General features: G+C 39.4%; 1 protein-coding gene and 1 long non-coding RNA gene across 3 annotated transcripts; one reads left to right on the forward strand and one right to left on the reverse strand.

The window, feature by feature from the left end:
- Positions 1 to 626: 626 nt before the first annotated feature.
- On the forward strand, positions 627 to 7,469 carry LOC147308425 (uncharacterized). 2 transcript variants are annotated; one of them, XR_015125952.1, is made up of 4 exons: positions 627 to 984; positions 2,467 to 2,526; positions 2,785 to 2,911; positions 7,202 to 7,469. It is a non-coding gene; the product is annotated as an uncharacterized LOC147308425 (long non-coding RNA). The 2 variants fall into 2 exon arrangements; XR_015125951.1 differs by having other exon boundaries at positions 628 to 984; positions 2,782 to 2,911.
- ubxn7 (UBX domain protein 7) lies at positions 6,913 to 23,448 on the reverse strand. The gene is made up of 11 exons (XM_086270838.1): positions 23,327 to 23,448; positions 19,447 to 19,600; positions 19,074 to 19,138; positions 18,875 to 18,940; positions 18,615 to 18,727; positions 16,276 to 16,422; positions 13,433 to 13,523; positions 12,834 to 12,964; positions 11,996 to 12,503; positions 10,339 to 10,418; positions 6,913 to 10,205 (listed from the first exon to the last, which is right to left on the reverse strand). Exons 1-11 carry the CDS (start codon positions 23,430 to 23,432, stop codon positions 10,044 to 10,046), a joined length of 1,623 nt encoding a protein of 540 aa, XP_086126964.1. The 5' UTR covers positions 23,433 to 23,448; the 3' UTR covers positions 6,913 to 10,043.
- Positions 23,449 to 24,645: the final 1,197 nt, after the last annotated feature.

The raw sequence follows: 24,645 nt of genomic DNA on the forward strand, positions 1-24,645 counted from the left end.
TGGTCTCAGGACTAACCAGCCACGTGAAAAGGATTTTGGTGTCTGAATAAAAGTATATATGGCACAATGTAAAAATACTCCACATGTAAAAAGCCCTGCAATGGAATATCTTCATAGTCATGCTGAAGTTAACTTAAAAAAGAAAGAAAGAAAGAAAAATCGAAACTTTGGTTCAGAATATAACTCTGGACTGCTTAAAGTAGAGAATTTAATATACTCATGTGATGTTTTGCAGGAAAGAATGGATGTCCTGAAATATTTGTTGTGGAAACATCTGTAAAATATTTAAATTTTTTAGTAAATACGTGGAATAGAAGTATAAATGCCACCAGACTTTATATAGCACACAAAATATTGTATTTCTTGAGAAAATGTCTTTATTTTGCAATTTGTTTTTTAATTTAATATAATTGTCTTTATTCTGTATCCAGAAGTGGCATGAAAGTTTCATTCAATATTCATAATTATTCAGCCTCTAAAATCAGAACCTGCAAACTTTTCTTTTGTTTGTTTTTTTACTTGGAAAAGTTGCAGTTTGTGTGACCCACTTGGGAGCTGTGTTTACAGAGTCAATATTACCCAATGCAAGCACTAAGGTTCATGCTGATTTGCACATTTGACCGCTTCCTTTATTCTCAGCCATCAAATGTAGAGATATCACATAATACCTCTCATAATACATTTCATGTTTAATGATGCATGTTCGGTGGTGTAACTTTGGAAGATCCAAAACATGATTCTGGATGGATTTAATACTTAATGTAGCAACATTACTGTAGTACACCATCCTTTAATATTGGATAAGAAGAAGAAGAATATTTGCTGTATCTAGAAACTACTTAGTATTTCTGGAATTAGGAGACATAATTTACCACTCACAATGAAGTAATCAAAATAAAATATTATTATTGTTAACTAATTAACCTAATTTGTACAGCTCTGCAGAGGACTGCACACCATCCTGCGTCCACAGCCAAAGCCTGTGTAAGTGAAAACTGATCTATTTTTTATTTTGCATCATCTGCTTTTCTTTCTTGCTTCTGCAGTGTTTTATTATCCAAATTCATTTTTATTCATGCAGTTTTTGTTCTGTGCTGCTGTGTCCGTTTGCAACTTTAAATGTCTTACTTGGCTGAAGCAGGTAAAACTTAAAGGAACAATAGTGTTAGGTATTTTAGTACCATGGTAGCATTTACTGGATATTGTTTTATAGTGACATTATACAGGAAAACTCTGTCATTCAATAAGGCCCCTTTGTTTTAGTTATTTTTCTCTTTGACCCAAGAATTGATGTGTGAGAATCACAGGCTGGTACAAGGTTGAAATACCACAGAGATCACTCCCTCAGCTACATTAGTTTCTTAATCTTTTAGGAGACGCCTGTTGAAGGCCAAATGGTTTGTTTCAGATTTCACTAATGTAAGAACTCTTTGTTTTGTGCCTTGAAAATATGTCGCTGAGATAATCACAATTGTAGCTGAACTGATAAACTACACAAAGGATGCTTCTTCACCCATGGGCAGGAAGACGCTGCCTTATCTTGGTCTGTACTGGTTTAAACTGATAAATCTGCTGTCTCATGAATTTTACCTTCTATATAAACTGTTGTACTTGTGAATAAAGTTGAGTCACTTTGGGAAGACAACCTGAAGCAGTCTCTGTTTTCTTGTTCTCCCAAGCTGCTCCCGAGCTCGTACTAACACGCTGAATGGCATGCTTGAATATTACTTGAGAATATATTTGACTGTGTTACAGACTAAGGGACATTCTCTGCTGATAGGTGAAGGTACATTCTCTGCTGATAGACGTCCACGCCTCGAAGGAAGTCGATCCACGGATTAGGCCTTGGAAACCGTTTCCTTCAAATAGGAAACCTAAAATAATCATTTTTAATAACAGAATAAGGTCCAGTGAAGATGATGAGTAGCAGAAGTAGCTAAATTATCCCTTATATCAATTTTAAAGATAAAGGTTGGACCCATCCAACTTTGAAATTGGGCCAGCCATGAATAAAATTGATAATCGGAACAAAAAGCACATCTCTTCCATGCTTCTTTCTTTAAAAAAAAAAAAAAAGCAAAATAAGAGGGAAAGAAATATTTATGCAGATTTTGCTCCCAGCTCTAGATATAATAACACATAATTGTGGAATAGGTGATTGCAAGTATTAATATTGCTATGGTTAAATTTACTTTACAACATGAGGAATTAGTCCAGCCATCTTATCAGGGTCTCTGATACAGTATTATTCACCATCAGCTGAGAAATCAATATGATACCCCTGAGTATTGAGAAATGTTTACATCTAAAATAAACCCATTCCACAAAGAGGACAGTTCTGAGTAGGGAAAGTTTGAGTGCACATTTTTAAGGTGTTATGCTGACCTTAGAGTGGGCTTGCAGGAAGTACCCCTAAATAATACAAGCAGGGAAAGTACAGATTGTAAAATGTTTCTTTTTTTTCAGGTAATCAGCACAAATGTGTGACTTGGAAGATAAACTAGCAAAACTGAAATGTGTCCAAAGGTGAGTCTGCAGATTACACAAGTCTTTATTTTGAGAGATTAAAGTCCTCAAAATCAAGATAAGCTTACTTTATAGACTTATCTATGAAGTAGAAACTGATCTCCTGCCAAATAAAGTTGTACCTTATCAAATAGTTGTAATACGCTGATAACAAACATATTTCTGTGCTTTAGATTATCAGTTACATTTATCGTTATTATAATTTCGTATTTAACTTTATTTTAATAAATCATGACTACTTCCCATTCTAATCAGCAGGACGAAACAGTGTGATGATGTGGGTCATGATGCTCAGAGCGCACTTCACTGGACATCTGTGGGAGATGCATGGCAGGAACCTGGCACCGGTTGACTGTCTTTCTTTGGCTGTGTTTGTGCATGCATGGTAAGCATTTGTGAGGTTTTGTAGTTCTTCTTCTCTCCAGGTCTTCAGTTCCTTCACTTCCTTCCCACAGTACGTGAGTTTTTATGTTTTATGCAAACTTGGCATCATGATTGCCCCATACGTCCAGCTGAGCCATCATACTCCAGCTTTGTGACACAGCAGAAACAGGGTCAGGACACAGCCGGGGGAAGGCGGCTGTAGTGTTTGACTGGTGGAGGAGGAGGTGGTGTTGTGAATGACGGCCTCCTTGTAAGAAAATCCATCACTCAGTGATACAGAGAGGGTCGAAGTCCAAGTAGCGCCAGGCTGCCATTCAGTTTTTGTGGAATGATTGTATTAATTGTAGGACTAAATCCCAGGAGGAGACACAGGAGTCCAGGTTAATCATTTCTGTGTATAAGCATCTCTTTCTATTGCTAGGGTGCGGAGTGTGTTTCTATTAGGTATACACTGGACAGATATTGCTCATGCAGCTGATCTGATGGGGTATTTGCTGCAAGGGTTGTTTATTTTCTTGCCCTGTTTTGTGTTATGAACCTAAAGAACTCAGATGAACCAGAAGAAATACAAATGAATGTTGTGGGCATCTGAGGTATGTAGTCTGGAATTGATCTTGAATGATTTTAGCCCTCGTTACAGTATCTGTCTTGTGAGTCTGCAGTTCAATCTGAATGTTGTGCTTTTGTTAATCTTTGCTGACACTTCACTCAGAACTGCTTGGGCCATGAATTGTCTTTCATTTGATTCTACAAAACTTTATTAATCCTAACAGAAATTAATTCATCATGGTGGTTAACTCCTGCCGCACACACTAGAATTAAACATTTACTCTATAAAAAAATCAAAGAAGATTATTGCTGTCAGTCCCATTTTTAAAGGACTTTGAGGTGCTTGATAACACACCTGGCAATCCCGTAACATACATGTCCAGCTTTTGCAGGCAGGACCGCTTCTTGTTATAAGATCAGAAAACAGAACCAAATAAAATCGTCACACAGTTCTATATTTTTATATGTGGCTGTGAACATGAATTTGAACACCATTATTTGTCTTTGTAGCTTTGTGACTGAACTTTCTGAAGTGTAGGATTATTGCGAAGGACTGCGTATCAGAGATTATTGTTCGCTAAGTCATTCTGACTGTGCTGAGTCAGAGGAGATAAGCTTATCATCCATGGCTGTTCTCCTAGAGTACACAGAGCAGGGGAATAACAAAGTACTGTAGTCTGCATAAACGGGTGAGCTTCAAGAGCAGATGCTTTGTTGTATTTTTTATGGTCATCTTTGTTTTTAAGGTTTTGTTCCACTGTGCATGCAATAACCCCTTCAGGTGCAGGTGAAATGCTGTGTGCTACTGTAAGATGTGAAGGCGTGTTCAAGGCAGGCGTTTGAGTGAGAGGCAACACTGGAGTTAACTGTGACACATGAGCCAGGAGTGATTCATCTTGAGGCCCACACATGAGTACACTTTGAGAAAGTGTCAGTTTGTAGAAAAACATCCATCTCCTCCATCAGGAATCAGAGACATCGGGCTCCTCAGTTATTCATACTGTTATTACGTCACTGATAGAAATGGTGACTTTAATTGCACCTTCAGTAGAGATTGACATTAAAGTGGAAGGAGACATATTCAGAGCTGCTTCTCTGATACCTGAACAGCCGTCATTCTGAATTATTCCTGTCATACAGTCAACTCCAGGAAACTCCAGGAGTTTTTGGGCAATGTCACCACACTGGAGTTTAAATAAACAATCAAGATGTTTAGGAATTTCAGCGATTTTTCTAAACAGATCCCCGTTTTCAGAGGCTCATAAGTGATTTTAAGACTCACAGGCACTTTCATGGCAAGTTGAGGCTTGTTCCCTCATCAATTCATGATATACTTGGCAAAAGATCTGGATTTCACTCAAGTCTGAGGGCAGATGATGTCATGGTTAACCTTTAGAGAAATGATAGGAAGACTGGAGGATCATGCTGAAGTGAGTTACTCAGGTGTGTTTTGGGAAACTGGTGGCCAGTTATTGAAAGATTTATGGTGGCACCTTGCTTCTTTTTGCTCCTGGACATTTTCAGATATTCGTATACTTTCCCCAGAATCTGTGTTTTTACACAATCTATTGCAGGTCTACAGAAAAGCCACTGAACCTCCATGCTAGGTTTTCATTCTGGGATACACAATTACATGCAAGGATCTTATATGAGCTAATTTGCATCTCTTCCTGTTATGAGCAATACTTAATGGATTTCAGTCAAGTTGTAGTAACTTGTAACTTTTTGTTGATTGAGTTAAATCCATTTCATAAAGAGTACAAAAGAAAATGTGCAAAACCTGCAAGAGTCTAAAAACTCTCCAAATATGCATAAATATTAGTGGGTACTCCATGGAGGTCATAAAATTGGGACTCCTAAGGAACAAATCAAAGGTCAACACATCAAGCACCAACAGCATCTTCACTGGAGCTCCTATAAAGTTTTCAAACTCTGAAAAAGCTCCCCAGGGGACACAGAAGACTAAAATCCCAGTCTGAGTACTGGTTCATGTGATGTCCAAACTGAACTTTATGTCTAAACTCAACCCAAAAATGGCTCACTGTTTATTAACTGTTATTGATTCGTTCTGAGAATGAGCTAAGAGGTAATCAGACAACTGGGGTCACCAGCCTTTTATGCAACAGACAAACCCTTTGAACAAACAAAGCCTGAGGGCTGCTGTCCTGCTGTGTCATTAAAATTTCAGCACCGATTAATCAACTCGTCTTCAGTGTGAAATTGATTTAGGTCATTGCTACTCGATGTGGGCTTTTAAACTGTTGCTCCTTTATTTGGAGGTACCAGAAATTCAGCAGGGGAAAAACACAATTTCTCTGACTGACTGACAAAGTGAAAAAGAAAATGCATGTTTTAAAGAGTTTCCTACTCTGAAGATGTGACTTTGGAACACACAGTAATCTCAGACTTGCGAAACTTCTGATGGACTTAACGATTTTTCGTGGGGGGAAATGGTTTTAGCTGTTCTGTTTTAGTCAGCAATAAAATTTCCCTTCGCCCTCCTGTGTTTATTCACCCTTGTCCTTTACACAAAAAGCAGGAGGTGAAAGAATGATTGTCTCATACTGTATTATCCACACAGCGAGGGGAGTGAAACAGACTCAAGACTCCTCATCTGTTTGCACAGCTGCACACTGTACTCTTTCACCTCTGACCACTGCCCCCCACACCAGGCACTGTTAATAACAATTTTCAGGTGTTGTCCAGGGATTTTTCTTTTGGAAAGATCTCATTCTAATCTATGAGTCACAGCAGTGGTCACATATTAGTTTAAAAAGACCAGACAACTGCTTCTAGGTGGGTGTGACAAACAATATGTCAACCCATCAAACTGGAAATAATGCCTGTCACACAAAGAGTTGATGCCAGTGATGCAGGAGCATCAAGTCTTGTATTAACTGTGAGATTTCTTATTTGCGAAGAAAGATGTTTTGATTGATTGGACAAAATTTGAAGCCAACATTCAATTTGCAGCACATACAGCCCATTTTTTATCCAGACCAGTGAAACTCCCATTTCAGTTAGTAAAAAGAAGTTTACCTACACACTTGGCTGTGATGTCTTAACCCTTTCAGGCTCAAATTAAACTTTTTGTTGCTAATGCACAACCAAGTCCTGCAGTGGTACTTCTGAGTAAAAAAAAAAACCCTCATAAAATATGTATGTGGGGTAACCAGGTTGTTAGTTTTTAACTGTTGCAAATCGGCAACGCCTGCCTCGAGAGGGTTAATAAAAGCAGCCATGTAAATTCAACAGTATATCTTCGTTTTTCTTTATGTTAAAGAAATATTGTTTGGGCTTAAACTGCAAGAAATAAATACGCAAAATTAGACAACGTCTGGTAGCTCAGACTGTGCTCTAATTACAAAACAAAGCTTCTGTCAATTCAAAGATTTGATTTCAAAATTGCTTTTTGTGAACCCACTTTAAAAAACAACAAATTTTTTTAATAGCTGATGGAACTTTTCTGTCATTTAATTGTTTATCTGTCTCTTAATTACTTTGGCGTTGTATGAATGGCCATGGAGGAGACTTTATCAGCAAGAAAAATGAATGAAATCTAAATCTAATAAATCCATCTAAAAGTCCAAAATTCATGCCCTCCTTCATATTTTCCAAAGTCTTCCAGTGGACCAGATAGTGGATCTTTGCTGGGCTGCTTCTAGTCCCCTGGCCTTATGATTGTTACCACTGACATAGATCACTGTAACATTTTTAAGAAACATCACCTCTTTTCTTCCAGGACTGGACGCCTGAGTGAAAAACTTAAACACAGAAAAATCTCTGGGAAGGAAACAGCTCATACTCCACCACAGAAACCCCTGCACCAGTTAACACGTGCATGACTCCAAGTGACGAAACGCTACGTCCAGATGAACAGAATCAACTGTTGGAGATTTACTTACCTTGATGATTGAGAATGCATCAAGATACTTCCTAAAACTTTTTTTTTTTTTAATCTGAACAGTTAAAACTTAAAACACTGCTTATAAAATATTGGTGTCAGTGTCTTTTTGGTCTTAGTGGAATTTTCACCTGCGTTCGGGGAATTGTTGGTATTTAAGGTACGTTATCACCACCATCTGTCCATATTAAGAAACACAAACCTGCTCAGTCTGAACAGACACACAGAAAAGTCTTTAACAGCCTCAGCACAAAAAAAAAAAAAATCTAAATACACCGCTCCAAAAAAATTAAATTAAATTAAAAAAAGTTACAGGAACACTTAAATCACACATTGGTTCTTGATGACAAAATATTCAGGCTGAAAGTTTTTACTGATACACACTGTAATTTGCTGAGAACAAAATTATGTAACAAAAGCCAGGGGAAACCAAAATCATCAAATCACAACAAAAAAGCTATAAATTTATATCAGTGATCAGACTAATCTGGCTCACTAATGTTTACAGCCTCAATGTGCCTCCATGCACTTCAGACATCTGGGTACGCTCCTGGTCAGACAGTGGATGATGCCCTGGTTCATCTTCTCCCAGATCCTGGATCAGAGCATAAGTGAGGTACTAGATAATCTGTGGGACTCATAAATATTGTTCTAGGGCCATGATACCTATGCCTTTACCACTATGGCTACACACTGCCCACACGAGGCAAGGCATCACTCTGCACCAGCAAAAGATGTAAAGTGAATCTGAGGATTTCATCTCTATACCCAACTGCTGTTGGCTAACACACGGAGGTCTCTATGCAAGGAAATCCCACTTGAGACCACCACTGCCCAACCTGTCATACTAGATAATGTTGCAGAAAACATTCACCACAACGTCTTCAGACTCTTTCATGTTGTTTAAAGGTGGTCTGCTCTCATCTGTGAAGAGAACAGAGCACCAGTGGCTAACCTGCAAGCTCTGGTGTTGTCAGGCCATCACCAATTGAGCTGCTCGGTGCTGTACTGTGAGCACACGTCCTACTAAAAACTGCTGGGCATTCATGCCACCCTCAGGTAGTGTTTCTATCAGAAACATGCTCAAGTATTCCAGTGGAAGTCATTTTGTAGGGCTTTGGCAGTGCTCCTCCAGTTCCTTCTCGCATCAAGAACCAGATACCAGTCCTGCTGCTGAGCTGATGCCCCCTCTGTGGCTCTGTCTAGTTCTCCTTGTGCAATAACCCATTTACACCTTCAAGGCTGTACTAGGAGACAGAAAACTTTGCAACTGCCTGTTTGCATACGGTATCACAGAAGAGCTGGACTAACTGGTATCATTTCATGCTGCCACTGATGGCAAGGGCACTTCCAAAAAGGAGAACTAGAGGAAAATCAGTCAGGAGCAATAGTCTGTGGCCTTCCCTGCGCAGGGGGGAGTTGCCTGTCCAGTGCAGCTGTTGTCACTTCATTTGGACCAAACCAGGTGGAATGGATCCCCATTGGGAGCTGTGGTTACCAACTGAAAAGTTTAACCATCTGTGTTATACTGTGATGATCAAGTGTTCCTGTCATTTTTTTGAGAAATGTGCATTACACATAAGATGTAAAATACTCTTACTGGTTTCACCAAGGCTCCAGGAATAAAACATGTCAAAACGTAGTATGGACACACTAAAAATGCTTAATCTTTAAAGTGAGGTGCACTACACATTTGTGTTCTCAGTAGTTCCAGCTGAATCTGAAGTTATTTACTCTGTTAGCTGTTCAAGCGTTTGGGGTTTTAACTTTAAATTAAAGCCACACAAACGATTCAAAATAATAATAATAAAGAAAAAGATGAAGCAGAACCTCTCTTTTTGTTTTCTGGTGGTTATATTTCAACATCAGCATATTTTCTTGGCAGCATATAAAAAAAGAAAGGAAACAATGACTACATCGAAATATCAGTCTCTCTAAGCCATCTCTGTACAGTGTAGGTGTGACTGATGAGATGTACCACCTTTTATTCATTCCCTTCTGTATCAAAAGACACATTTTCACGACTTTGTAATTTTTGGACCTGGCCTCTTAGCGCCCCTGCCTTCCAAATAATTACAACTGTTTCAACAATGACCGAGTGAGAGACCAAATTTGGGTCAAAATAAACAAGAATGAGCCTCCCTTTACCTGTCCCAGGTAGAGAAAATAACAAGAAGAGCTAGAAAATAAACTCTGACTGATTTAATGTCCTTTCTGAGAGGTAAAAGTCTCTTTGTACAAGTCCCTTGTGGCCCATCATCAATTAGTGATCTATTATTTGTGTTTTTTTCTTCTTTTTTCATTTTTTAATTGAAGACGAGCTATATGATATATATTCTGTTCTGATATGCCTCAGTGTTGAAAGCTAAATGAGGCTTGCCTCAGAGCAGAGTATATAGTTTATTAAAAACATTAAAGACTGCTGGCATCCATTAAACCTTACTGGCCAATTGTAGAGCACTACAAAGGTATTAGGCTGTCAGTAGAGACGTCAGTATTCGGACTAGTGGAGTGGCGGTGAAAGTAGCCCATCCACCCTTATCTGTCTTGGCAAAAACCAGGGCCACCTCCAGAACAAAAGGTTATGGGATCAAGGCCAGTAACATCATCCCACATCATCGGTGAAAGGGTGAGGTCTACCAGAGATACAGACAAGCGAAAAGTGAGTGTGTCTGGAAGGCTAGTTCCTCTCCTGCACAAATACAGTCTCCTGTGGACACAGCCCTGCCTCCTGCAGCGTGATGTCATAGTCCAAGTGGGCGAGCTTCCTTCTGGGGAAGTTGGTGACGAGTTCGAAGCGTTCGTTAGGATAACCCTTAGACTGGACGTGTCTTACCAGGGCCTTAAAGAGAGAGTATAATTTGGAAGGTAGGGGAAAAAAAGATTTAAAAAAATGTTGCCATGTTTATTAGGCATTATAAACATGTACTACTGTTTATTTTACTTGAATATCAGCGATTTTGGGGTTCACTCACCAAAAGTTTTGCTTTAGAAGACAATGAAATTTGCTCTCTCTGTCCATCAGGGTAGCGGAGCATCAACCTGGCTTTGGGACCTATTAAAAACAAAACAGTTACTAAGATGATGCTGTCAGAACTGAAAAGCCACTATACTTAAAAATGCCAGAACACACTGGTCAAAAAGCATAAAAAACACACATCACATAGATAAACAATGGATTGATCTTTGAATTAACAGCTACGACTGTGTGCGCTTGCATTAAACTTGCATTCTATTTAATGGTCAGCAGAGGGCGACTCCTCCGACTCAGTCCTATAGCAGCCTTGTCACGCTCCGCTTTCACACTATTAAGCTGTCAGTAGAGACGTCAGTATACGGACTAGTGGAGTGGCGGTGAGGGTGGCAACGGGGGAAAATGCTCGGCTTGAGGTTTTATGACAGGACTTTACTAAACAATAGGTGACGTCACAGAAGCTACATTCATTGCTTTTTCTGTCTATGCTCCAGAACTACAACCACTAGAAGGTACCCGCACACAGATATTACACCAGACTGTAATTAGACAAGATGAGTGAAACCACTAACATACTTATCACTTGGGTCCCGCCAAGTAAAAACAACACACAACCACCACATTCTGCAAGGGATGTGACTGTAGAAACCGTCAGAAAATCTAGTGCTTAGTACCAGTCTTCACTGGTCATATATGGTACACATTTTGATAGAAATCTTCACACACACTCCAGCAATAAAACTAATGCTAAATCCAGCCAAAGGGACCAAATAGTACAGTAGGATTAAGGGTCTGTCTACATTCAACTGACTAGGACTGACTTCACGGCCATCATTGATCTAAAAGGAGTCAGTCCAGCAGCACCCACTTATGTGTTGGCATAAGTGGGCTCTTAAGACACCTTAAGGCTTTAATACCCTGAGCACGTTGAAAAAAGCTAATTTTTTGGATCCAAACTTGTGGTGTAACGCAGATGCACACTGAAAGCATTGCAGTTTGCAGAAAATTCGCCTGAAAAAAAAGTGACGTGAAAAAGATGACATTAACATCAAGCGATGATGATGATGGTCCTGATGTTTCTAAACACGAACATCATCAAATTCATCATGAGAAGACAGTAGTAGGGACAATTTCATGGTTTGATCAAGGAGCTGAAGCAGCACCACGACCGCTTCTGTAAATATCTCAGGATGTCAGCGGGACAGTTTGAGCTGTTTTTGAAAGAGTTGGAACCACAACTGAGGAGGAAGAGAAATAATTTCAGAGAGCTGATTGACCCGGAGCAGTGTCTAGCGCTGTGTCTGTGGCTAAACAGCATTATTTTACGATTTCCATATCATTGTATATTCAGTACTGATGCACTTTGAACTACAGTGCAGTAGTCTGTCTGGGCAGATCTGTTTATTTTTCCAAATGTGAATAAAAGTCACAAATTCATGCAGTGAAATAAGTTGACACTGAAGAATAGATGAGCCCTAAAATGAACTTTTAGTGCACAAAATATTCGGAAAGAGTTTGCACGTCCGCAAAGGCCTTTAGACTTTTGTTTTTTTAAAGCAAACTTGCTGCTCACCTTATTATGATTGCATCGAAAACAGACATATAGACACACACACACGCACACTCATGAAACCTAAAATACTTTTCATTTGTCGTACCATTGTCCTCAGGACAGTCCACATCACAGGTTGTGGTGGTGCTGATCTTTGAAGTTCCTGCGCTTTCAGGTAGTGGGGCGCAGTGATTCCCACCAGAGTCTGAATCAGGCTGGGGATGACGAGGCCCGGGAGCCGAGGGCTCCAGGTGGTTCTTTTTGCTCTCCTCTTTCTTGTGACTGTGGTTGTTTTCTTTGTACGGTGATTTTCTGTAGGAAGAAGTGGAGCTATCAGGATGAAGACGCTGCTGGGCTGCAGTGGCTGCAGAGGGGGTCGCAGTATGTTTGCCGGTCGAACTTTTCTCTTCATGGGGTGCTGGCGTCTCGCTGTCTGAGCCGTCAACAGAGAAAGGCCCTTCGCTGTCAGAGAAAGGCTCTGCATCAGATTCATCGTCTGATCGAGGAGAATCGGGGGGTTCGGGGACATTTGAGGACTCGTAGTGGGTCTCTTGTAGAGAAGCTCGGATTGCTGCCTCCAACTGACTGTCTTCACTGGCATCGATTAAACTTTCCTAAAAGATAAAATAGTGTACAATTGTTTAAAAAAAGTAACAAAGATCTGAGTAAAGCAACACAAAGACTTTAAACAATATGGATGGCTGCGTGACACTGACAACATCAAATATCACAGCACTAAAATATGCTGATACTGATCATAGCATGACATTTATCCAAACCCTGAAGCTCTGATGCAAAATCCTAACAAACATCCCAGATGCCTCTGAAACTGATCAGAGGTGTGACTGAGGAAATTCCAACAGAGCCACAGCAGGAGCGAGGAGCTCTTATTAGAGCAAAAACATAGAGGGAATTAGAGGTGACACATGAGATGAGAGACCCACAGAGCGAGCTCGTTTGGCAGGAGGTGCGTGGCAGGATGGCCCGTCGAGCTGTCCGTGCTCTGCCAGGAAGCCAGTTGCCTGCTCCAGGAACGACGCCACATCCAGCTGGTTCCACTCCACCATTTTTTGACCTGATGTGAACATGGTTTGAACAGAACCGATCACCAAAAGCAGGAAATAATTAAGTATTTAATTATAAGAAAAGAGAGAGAGAGACGCACACATCAGTTTGGATCAACACTGCAGATTTACACAGTTTATTGTGACATAATAGCCAATTGTGTCGCTTTAGTATTGCTTTAATCCCATTTCCTGATATGAACACTGTTATTCAAGCTACTTGAAGACTACTGACATTTAAATTATTTTTCATAACACTATTAATGTCTTACAAAATGATGCATGCAGACATCATCTTCCTGTGCATTTATAATAAAAACTGCTTTTGTAAGCCTCTCAGAGTGAGAGCTGTACTTTAATCTTGCCAGTAAATCACATATTTGTTTGTTTTCTTGATCAGCTGGAAACAACTCAATGGTGTGAGTGTGTTCGTACATCAGCAAACCCTCATCATCAATCAGCCCTCCACAAACACTCACCTGTGCGTGGATCCAGGATCGAAATGTAGGGAAACTTGTTCAGCTTATAGAACTGGATGTATCTTTGTCCCTCTTCACTATCATGATATACCTGCAGAGGGAGAAAATGAACGATAGAATATAAACTGAACTTAAAGTGTGCCCACACTGCATAATGCAAAGACGGGTGGACTGCTTTGGAAAAGTACCTCCCTCCCCAACTCTCCATCATCCACCCATTTTCTTCCACTTATCCAATTCAGAGTTACAGTCAGGCTCGAGCCTATCCCAGGTGGTGTACACCCTGGACAGGTAGCCAGTCTGCCATAGGACTAACACAGAGAGACTGACACACTCACATTCACACCTGCAGCCAATTTAGATTTACCAGTTAACCTAACATCCATGTCTTCTATGGACTGTGTGAGGAATTCAATTAAATTCTTTTCTATTTATATATCGCCAATTCACAGCAACAGTCGTCTGAAGACACTTTATTTTGTAAAGTAAAGATCCTACAGTTATTACAGTATATGACCCCTTATGAGCAAGTGCTTGGTGACAGTAGGAAGAAAAAAAACTTCCTTTTAAAAGGAAGAACCCCTGCATTTATGTTTCATTTTAACATGAAAACTTTTCACCAAAAGGCTCAAGCTGGGACCATCTTGAGGCTAACAGCTGCACCACTGTGCTGCTCCTCTCCATAGCCCATTATTTTGAACTTTTACTCTCACTTTAAGCCCTTTAGAGCTAACAGGACCAGAGTTTTCTACTTTTTACTCAGGCACACCCCACTTCAGAAACAGAAAAGCATAGCCTCACTCACCAATACCAACCAACCTTTTACCTCTACGTGGAAAACTGCTTCTTTTTTTTTGTCTTTTGTTGTTTTTTACAGCTCTAAAAATACACTTTCCCATCTAGGGCTGCTCAATTAATCGAATTTTAATCACGATTACGATCTGGGCTTTCAACGATCATTAAAAATGACTGAGCCGATTATTAGCCCCTCCCTCATTTATCCGCGACACCTTAAAGGCCGGTCCGTGAAAATATTGTCGGGCATAAACCGTCCGTGGCGCAAAAAAGGTTGGAGACCGCTGATTAAGAGGACCCGAGGGAAACTCGGAAAGCTAAGCAGAAGTTATTTGGAGAGTGACTGCCGTTGGTTGAAAAGAGAGTTTAAAAAAAAAAAACTTCAGTGGTGTTGCACACTATTTTATATTATTTTTTTAAAGTCATTGTTAACCCTTTAAAGCCGGTCAGAGCAGCACGCTCCGTTTTGCGTAACTATTTTTAAATCCCTGTAGAACCTGAACCGTGTAAGCTAGCGCAATAATTTGTTTTGCATATGAAACCGGAGGAGTTGTACTTACATCTTATGCCATCAGCTTGTCCTCGGTCACGGTTTCGTTCCACATATAGCTTTGCAAAAATTGCATAAAAAGCGCTTGCAGGAACAAAAACATAATATTCCAGAAACACGCTTTGCCGTTCCTATCAGCTGTTCGTAACACTTCCCACAGTGAAATGATGCACATGCTGTTTTCTTTGCAAATTTGCATCATAGGATTGTTTTTTGTTTTTCCTGCAGTACATAAAAATTGCTGTATCTCCAAAATAAAACTATGAAGACACTCAAAATAAATTTCCTGTTGTTGTAAACTATTTTTTGCAACTTTATTGTATTTAAAGTTTTGAGGGATAAACCTCTTAAATTTCTCCAAGTAGAAATATATGTAAACAAAACAAAAGCAATTTTCAATTTTTTTTGTAGTTTATTGCACTTTTTTGCAATTTATGTAATTACTATGGACTTAATGCATACATATTATTAAAATATGGGCTATAACAGTTGTATTGATGTATAGCAACTTGAAATGCTCCCACAAATGGCACTACAGCATGTAAAAAAAAAAAAAAAAAGCTCTGGTGGACTTGGTTCTATAGTAGGTCTTAAAGGGTTAAATAAATATCGTCAAATAATCGTGATCTCAATTTCAGTGAAAATAATCGTGATCTCAATTTCAGTGAAAATAATCGTGATTATCATTTTTGCCATAATCGAGCAGCCCTATTCCCATCTTTGCTCAATGATGGCTAATTCACCTGATGGCAATTTTAAACACGAAACAGAATTTAAACACCTTTGATCATTGAGTACTGCATTTTCTAAATACTATAATCCACATCTTACAATATGACATGCCAGCAGTTGTCTCGCCCCACCCACGAACGAGCCAGTCGTTTGCCATCTGCTATAAGCAGCATGTGACTGCAGTGACACCTACACACAGCAGACATGCATGATGGTCTCAACTGCTCGGAAGCAGGCACATCTGTTCGTTATTGTAGTGAACATGTAGGCTTGATGTACTTTTTGGCTTGGCTTGCTGTATTCATTGCAAGAATTAGGGTGGTATTTAAGTGCTCTGGTAGCATAAACCAGAGGTGTTGATTGTGGCACTGCTACACACTGAGCTGCAATTGAAGTTATACCATTGTTAAATTTTGTCCATACATGGGAAAAATATAACGTGCATCATAGAAGTATATCCTACAGGTTTAAAAAAGCATTTTATACCCTGTGTAGAACAAAAAACCCAAACTTTATAAATGCATGTCTTTGGTCTGTAGGAGCAAGTACCCAGAGGAAACCCGCACACACAAGGAGAACATACAAACTCCATGCAGAAAGGCCTGAGCTACCCAGTGGATTCAAAAGCAGGACCTTCTTGCTGTGAGATGATGGTGCTAACACCTAACTACCAAATTGTAGATGGATGGATGGACTAAATAAATTCCCTCACGAATAACGCCATGCATCACAGAAAACACCACACTGCGCTCTTAAAACCTCATACCTGCCAGAATATGAAGTGTTCTCTGATGATGGTCTTCACTGAATCATTACTCCACACATCTCTGTTCAGACACTGGCAGGCAAAGTCCTGAACATTTTGAATGTTGATCATTAGCCATTTGTTTTCCATCTGTCCGCAGTCTTTAGCCTATAAACGTAAAGAAAGACATATGGAATTAGAGGGAATTCACGATTTACAAAGACAAATATACTTTATGATGGAAATCATTAAGTCTGCAAATTTTGATTTAAACGCAAAACATATCTTTTGCTTGGTGGAGAACAAATAATAAAATTAACTAAGAAAAAAGATTATTTACAATGAACTGAAACCTTAATTTCAACTGGAAATAGTTCAAAGACTACAAATCAAATGCTGAAAGCGAAAAATTCTGTTCTTCATTCTTGTGTGTGTCGTTATGTGTAATTCTGTGTGTACATGAAATTTTTATTGAATTTTTTTGTATGAATTCTGATGAAAAAAAATTAGGGGTGGGGTCGTGTTAACAATCCATTAAAAGACTTAGTGACTGTGACTCTGAATATTGTGGTAAATACTGTCAACATATAGAAAAGTTTATAAAGTTTTAAAATATGTCACATTTGACCTCTGACCTCTCCTTCAAGGTCAATAGAATGATCTGAAGGTCAAAGTGATAATAATTCTATATAGAGATATTTAAAACTATGGGGGTGTCCAAATTCATGGGGTGCACCCTCCTGAGGCCGCATTTGTAGGCCAATTGCGTCACAGCGACGTGACGAAGGCTGTCCAAATTTGTAGACTCCTCCGAATTTAGCCGACAAATGTGTCCTCCTTCTCTCCGAATTTGAAGGATGGGTTGGGTGTATCCATCGTCGCCCACAATATACCAGAATTCATAGCGCGGCCCAGCCAATTCCAGTTTTCAACAATGGCGGCCACTACTAAGTTTTTAATATTGTTCTTATTACTCTTTCTGGGTCACAAAACAAACTTTTAACATATTTTCAGGGGAGAATGTAGCTGTGTAAACTTCAAATATCTGCTCGCTTTATCAAGATATCACATATTTGCAAAAGTTGTCTGACGTGTTCGGAGACGTCTGTTATCCACCAGCTCGATAGCTAACTGGGAGCTAAGCCGCTAGGTCACTAGAGCCGCCGAGAACGGCAAACTCCCGGCACATCATTTTCAGAACACCACGGTCTTTCGCTACTCAGGTTAAAAATAATATAATATACTTAGATAACCTAAAAATGTTATTGTTTGGCTTTTTTCGGTGTTTTATTTGTTCATGAGTAAATCGGTTTGGCTGAAATTAAAGTTATTAGATTAGGTAAAATAAAACTTTATTAATTCCCCGGGTGGGTTCCTACTTGGTTTTCACACAGCTGAATAAACGTCAAACAGAAAACTGATTAAACAGACGTGTGAGATGGTCGAGAATTTACACCAGTGTCCTGTTATATTTTAGATAGCAAGGAGCAGACAGCTGAGTTAATTAGACTCCACCGAGACAGCGGTGTCGCAAATCTGAAGGCTAGACCGTCCAATTTCACAGCCGTTTACTTCCGGCCTACCCGACCTTCTGAGGACCCGGCCCATGTAGACTGCGAATGCCAGGTCCTCAGGAGGATGCAGCCCATGAATTTGGACACGACCTAGGTTTCTTACTGGTATATTTACAATGTAAAAAAAATAAAGGCAATGATCTTTTGGGATTCTCAACATCACATTACTTTGACCTCTGACCTCTTCTCCAAGGTCAAATAAAGTCGAACTTTTATCAAATCTAATTTTTCTTTGCAACTATGCTAAAAATTCTACTGTCTTTGTTTATATCGGCCTACATTTAGGAAATGATACTGGTACATATTCTAAATAATTATAAATATCTATTTTTGGCACCAACTCCCTAAGTCCCCTTAATGGTGGCATATTTTGGCCTAAAACCTGTATATATATCATCCAGCATTTCCCAGTGTTTCTTTAGGTGGGGGTCATGCTGTTTTGAAGTAACTGCCCATTCAAAGCAGTCAAACTAGTGAGAAAAACATAGTGTGTCCTTTCCAGAAGATGAGAAAATTTCTGATTTTAAGCATTTGATGTTTCTTCCACTACAAACAGTCAAATTGGTGTTATGCCAAATCATTGCAATCTGCTTTTACACAAATTTTAGTCCTCCCAACTTTTTTGGGAACAGGTTTTTGCATTAGCGGTGTGCGATCACAAGCAAGGAAGCATGACATTGCAGGTTTTCACCATCTACCTACTCAGTCATCATCTAAAATTTGGCTGAAAGTTCACACAGGCTGAATAAAGGTGTGGGGTACAGTGTCCTGTGAGTGACTCCTCACCGTCTCAAAGCTGCCTTTGTGCATGAGCTCAATGGGAGGACGGAAAAGGTCTGCCAGGGTGCTCAGTTTCTTATCCACTGTTCCACCGTTACGCAGCTCCTGTTCCTGGCGGACTAGGAACAGAAAAACATTCATTCACTCATTACTGGAAGTTAAGATGCCACAACAGAAATATGAGACAGACTTTTAATGGTGATTGTTAGGAAACAGCACTACCACATTTTATTTGCTTTAACTTGTACATTTTGGAAAATACTCACTTGTTTCCGTCTGAAAGTCTCGGAAACCATCAAATATTGATCGAGCAGGTCTTCTTCGCTTTGGCACTGAATATATGTAATAAAAAAATAAATAAGTAAACAAATAAAAAAAATCATCATCATCTTTACAGACAGCTGGCAGTCTACATGAAGATTTCTTTGCCTTAAGCAGGACTGACAAATAAAAGCAACAACATACCTCCAAAAAGGGGTTCTGGTTCCACCAATATGTCCTGCTTCTGAGGAATTGGAGCCCGCACTTCACTGAGGAAGGCATGAAGGCAACATATACAGAGTTATTTATGTAGACAAGCAATCAGCTGTAAAAGATCTGTAATCATATTACAAACAATCAACATTTAGTATGATAAGGAAGCAATGAAACGAATGCTATTTTTCGTCTCATGTCAGCTTGTGGTAAACACAGATTCTAAGCTTGGATAAACAATCAGCAGAAAATTTGAGAAGTTTCCATTTTTGAAATAAAACATGACCAAAACAGACAAACTAACTCTGTGGGTTTTGTTTTACTTTTGTCTGACCTAGGCTTGTGGAGAAAAGTCACAGCTTACTCTGTAGAGGGCGCTCTGCTGCTTGACGCTGCAGAACTGGAGCTGGTGCTGGGCTCCTCTGCAATCCCGCCTCCATCTAGGAACATGGTCACTGCCATCTCCAGGTTGTTGTTGCATGCTTCCAGCATATGTTTTCCTACGCTCTCTGTGGCCCCTGGAAGAGAGTTAGATATGTAGGCACTAACCATGAGCACAATGCGTTCACAAATGTTTACAGATTAACAAATAACATTGAGAATTTCATAGTGGCACATTGTATTTCAGAGCCAAATATCAGCTGACCGATATTTTCAACCAGCAGCTATAAGGTATTTGCTAATATATCCGTATTGGAAATCTCATAGATGCTGATAAATAAAAATGAATAAAGTCAAAATGAACAAAATGCACTTCCATCGTGTTATGAGTGTTGATGTTGCATAGTTTTCCCACTAATCACCGCAAACAACAACCTGCTAATCTAAGCAGAGATGGGCAGAGTACAAGGAGCAATCTACCACTTCTCATGACAATAAAAGTTTATTTTTAAAATGCATCGTCATATTATCTTAGCCCCCATCTTAGTGGCTGGGGTCTTTCTGTGTGGAGTTTGCATGTTCTCCCCGTGTTTGCGTGGGTTCCCGCCGGGTACTCCGGCTTCCTCCAACCGTTCAAAGACATGCAGCTTGTGGGGATAGGTTAATTGGATAATCCCAATTGCCACTAGCTGTGAATGTGCGAGTGAGTGTGAGTGCGAATGGTTGTCTGTCCCTGTGTGTTAGGCCTGCGACAGACTGGTGACCTGTCCAGGGTGTACCCCGCCTCTCGCCCTATGACAGCTGGGATAGGCTCCAGCGCCCCCCGTGACCCTGAAAAGGATAAGCGGAAGCGAATGGGTGGATGGATATTATCTTAGTAGGGAATCATAAATAACCACACATCACAAATATTTTTTTGTTTTGACTGCCTAAACAAAACAAAATATTGGCTGAAAATCAAATATTGGTATCTGTGCTAAAAAAAAACAAACAACTTTATTGGCCAGGTCCTAATTACATTAGTGTGATAAAACATTTAAAAAAAAAATATTTTTTCTATAAAAGACTGTCAAGCAAACCAACACTGTCACTAAAAACTGCATTAATGTTGCCATAAGTCTGCTTTTGGTCTGCGAATAATTGGGGTCAAGTTGTTAACTAAATGCAGTCTATTTTGGTTAATGCAGCAATTACCTGTGACAATTTGTTGAAAATCACATATCTGTTGCTGTGTATATACACAGAAATGAACATTTAACAGTTACACTCAGCAACCTTCCTGTTCATAATTCAACTTTAATTGAATTTATTAATATATCACAAAAACAGTTGCCTCAAAGTGCTTCATACTGTAAGATAGACCCTACAACAATGCATACAGAGAAAAACCCAACAATCATATGACACCCTATGAGCAAGCACTTTGGCGACAGTGGGAAAGAAAAACTCCCTTTTAACAGGAAGAAACCTCCAGCAGAACCAGGCGGCCATCTGCTGCAACCAGTTGGGGTGAGAAATATTACCAGAATACAACCAGTGATCAGCCAGTTCAGTCCTCCTCGAGCTGTGCTGACGACTCATTCAGACCGATGGCAGCATGTTAGCAATCGGTCTACGAGAATAAATTAGACGCAATTATTCATAAACTTCCAACAATCTCTCTGAAGCTGACTGCAGTCAGTCCAGGTGAGACTGTTACTGTTTGCAAAAAAGTTACCACCTATCAGGCAACCCGTGCAATCACCAATGCCATAAACATTTAGTTAGCACAAGTTGTGGTCACAGATTAGAAAAATATGAAATACAGCCATTATTTTTATATACAAGGAAGCCGCTGTCCTATTTTTACTCATTTGAGTTAGCCATTAAGTGTGAATTAGGTAGTTGCTTTGTCAAGCTAAGTGTCACCAGTGTTAGATAGTTTTTCAGTTCAGTTGATTTAGTTTAATTTTGCTTGGCTAATGTTATCTCGGGATGATGGTGCATTAGATCAGCCCCCTTGTTTGCAGTATTCCCAGGGTATTTAAACTTGTTTAATACAATATCAATATTTAGCGTCCCTGTATTCACACAACATCACTACACAAAATATCATCATACTTCGCTCTATCAATTTTTCCTTAATCCCTACTTGCTATATTACAATGCTCATGTTTTTCTGAGAGTGGTATATCACAGTCTAGGTATCCATCTTCTACTTGTGAGGTCACATAAGGCTAGAGCCTATCCCAAGTTTCATAGAAAGGCAGGGCACACTGGACATGTTCCCAGTCCATCACATTCACACCTAGAGCTAATTTAGTATCACCATTAAACAAGCATGTCTTTGAACTATTAGAGGAAGCTGGAGTACCAAGGATGGATTCCAAAGCGGTACTAACCAATGCGCCAAGGTGTCACCAGCATCACATCAAACTCGTGACAGTGAACCTTTTGTCCGCTTTTTTTTTCTATTACACTGGATCAAGTCTTTTTTCTGCTTTATGCAAACCTCACCAATAATTTCACAACACTGTCAGCAGTATGAATAAAATCATATAACTGGGTGAAAGCAAAGCACAGAGGGTGGCAAACAGCAACACTGACCTCATTAAAAATTCTTAAATGTTCAAACTTCTGTCTTATGCTATAACTGTTCCACATAAGGCCCAAAGTAAAGTTATAACCAGCTCACTAAACATTATGAGTACATACACACGTGTTTTATTCACTCAAGGGATTAAATGCCATTTATTATCATGTGACAACATAGTCTAGTAGTACTTGGTAACCTTGGAATATCTTAGTATTTGATTACTTGTTTTTCCGTATATGTGGTCACAGAAGCAACCACATGTCACTTTGACAATGGACACATTTATTTTACCTTTTATATTTATTTTGATTTTAAATGGGAAAAAATGCTTTACTTGTTTTACTGAGTTTCCCCAACTTTTAGGACAAACAAAGCACATCTTAAACTAACGCTTTATCACTATAGTGAAATGAGTTAACGCCAAACAACCGCATGACAGTTCAGTTTCAGTTCAGAAAAGGTTTAGTGGGCGGAAATGCTCCGCATATACAACGCGATGTTTGGTAAATAAACGGAAATGTGCGAAAAAACCTGAACAATGCAAAAAGCCTTAATGACACACATGGCGGCAGTCCACAACGTCGTGACAGTGATTTGGACACTCCACATCTGAATGAACCTGATTTATAAGCGGAGTGCCGCGGGGCGACGATGAAATTCTGGTCTGCACTGCGCATGTCCGTATAAAGTAGCAGCCCCTTAACAGAGTCTCCCTCTTCTTTGCCGCTTAATAACTTAAAAAACACCGTCCACTGTGTCAAAGTGCTGATAAACTATAGATAATGTCTGCGATGACACTCGGAGTCCTCAGGTTGTGACCAATAAATAGTGTCTGGGGCCACAGTCAGAGGCATAGTGACAGCAACAACATGAAGTCTGGCTGGTGGTGATGAAGAAGGGAAATGTTGAACAGCCGACCTCCATTCCACATTATCGAGCAACACGCCACGCAAAAAAAGAGCATACAAACCGCTCTAGGTTAGCGAGATTGTGTCTTTAACGAGCACTAATAAGAAAAACAGACATTTTTAAGTGATGATTAAAAATAAGTTTCAAAGCTGGCGGCTTTAAGGTTCATTTTCCGAGTCTTTCACTTGAGTTTAGCTGATAACTGCCTGTGCTTTTTCCCCTCTGCAAACCACTGGCAGCGCAGGAGCAAGAGCAACACTTAACGCCCGTTTTCTCATCTGCGCACGGATTTCAAGATTTACCCGGCGAGGGAAGTGTTCCTATATGAGCACAAAAATCCACTGAGTGAAATAAACGCTAATTAAAATGTTATTTTTACCTGTTATTGCTGTGAATTGTTGTATTAACCCGTTCACCCCCGGAGCTGAGGTATCTCCGAGCGCCGCCATCTTACCGCCACAAACAACAACATAGATGAGGCGCATGCGCAAAGTCGTAATTTTTCCCCTGCCCGGCGCGACGCGGACCCCATGCGTAACAATAGTGCTGCATTCTGGGTCATGTAGTTTTAATGATCTAAAGTCAATTACCGTTGATGGCTTATTATGTAAAAAATACGTGTTGGAATTTTATACAGTTTTTTTTACATTATATTATATTATATTATATTATATTATATTATATTATATTATATTATATTATATTATATGCCCTTTTACATTAGTAATAAAAGTTAATAAAATTTATCTTTATTTTCCTGCTGTTTTGCTAAAAATATAAACTTTTCTTTAATTCATATTCAGAAACTGAGTTACATTTTCTGTGCTGTAGACACAGAGTTATTCATATGATAATGTTGTGTGTAGACGGCTATATTTCATAATTCATAATTTACCTGGTCATAATTCAGTAAACATATCTACACTCATCTACACTCACCAGTCACTTCATTATGTACACCTGTTCAACTGCTTGTCAATGCAAATACCAAAATCAGCCAATAGCAGTACCATAGCAGCAACTCAGCATATTTAGACATGTAGACAAAGTCAAGATTACCTGCTGAAGATTAAACCAGCCATCAGAATGGGGAAGAAATGGGATAGTTGTTGGTGCTAGACAGGCCGGTCTGAATATTTAAGAAGGTGCTGATCTGCTAGGATTTTCCTACATAACCATCTCTAGGGTTAATAAACAATACGTCAAACCTTAAAGCAGATGAGCCACAGCAGCAGAAGACCACACCGGGTGCCACTACTGTCAGATAAGAGTTCGTACGGGCAAATTGAACAATAGAAGACTAGAGCTTAGATCACCTCATATTGGTTTCTTGAATATGACAATAAATTCACTCTGTTCAAACTGCGTACACAGTCACCAAATCTCAATCCAATAGAGCACCTTTGAAATGTGGTGGAAGTAGAGATTTACATCATGGATGTGCAGGTGACAAATCCGCAGCAACTGTGTGATGCTGTCATGTCAATATGGACCAAAATTTCTAAAGGATGTTTTGAGCATCATGTTGAATCTGAATCACAAATAACTAAGGCAGATCTGAAAGAAAACAGGGAACTAACAAGGTGTATCTTAAGGTGTAACTAATGAAATGGCAGGTGAGTGTATCTAGATTTTCAAGGAATTAAGTTTGTTTAAAGTCAAAGTCCATTAACTTTAACTTAAAAGAAATTCATTATG

This window comes from Aulonocara sp. 'chitande type north' Nkhata Bay, linkage group LG18 (genome assembly GCF_057382095.1).
Source record: "Aulonocara sp. 'chitande type north' Nkhata Bay isolate Kocher_YH1m ecotype deep benthic linkage group LG18, A_spYH_male_GT1.1, whole genome shotgun sequence".
NCBI lineage: Eukaryota > Metazoa > Chordata > Actinopteri > Cichliformes > Cichlidae > Aulonocara > Aulonocara sp. 'chitande type north' Nkhata Bay.

Bases quoted from the DNA above. Each gene is read 5' to 3' on its own strand.
- ubxn7 (XM_086270838.1), bottom strand. From the start codon at position 23,432: ATGCGCCTCATCTATGTTGTTGTTTGTGGCGGTAAGATGGCGGCGCTC. The intron at 16,423-18,614 runs GTGAGGAGTCAC...TTACGTTTATAG, and splicing joins ACAAAGGCAGCTTTGAGACG to GCTAAAGACTGCGGACAGAT. The intron at 12,504-12,833 runs GTGGGTCTCTCA...TTTATCTTTTAG, and splicing joins CTGCCAAACGAGCTCGCTCT to GAAAGTTTAATCGATGCCAG.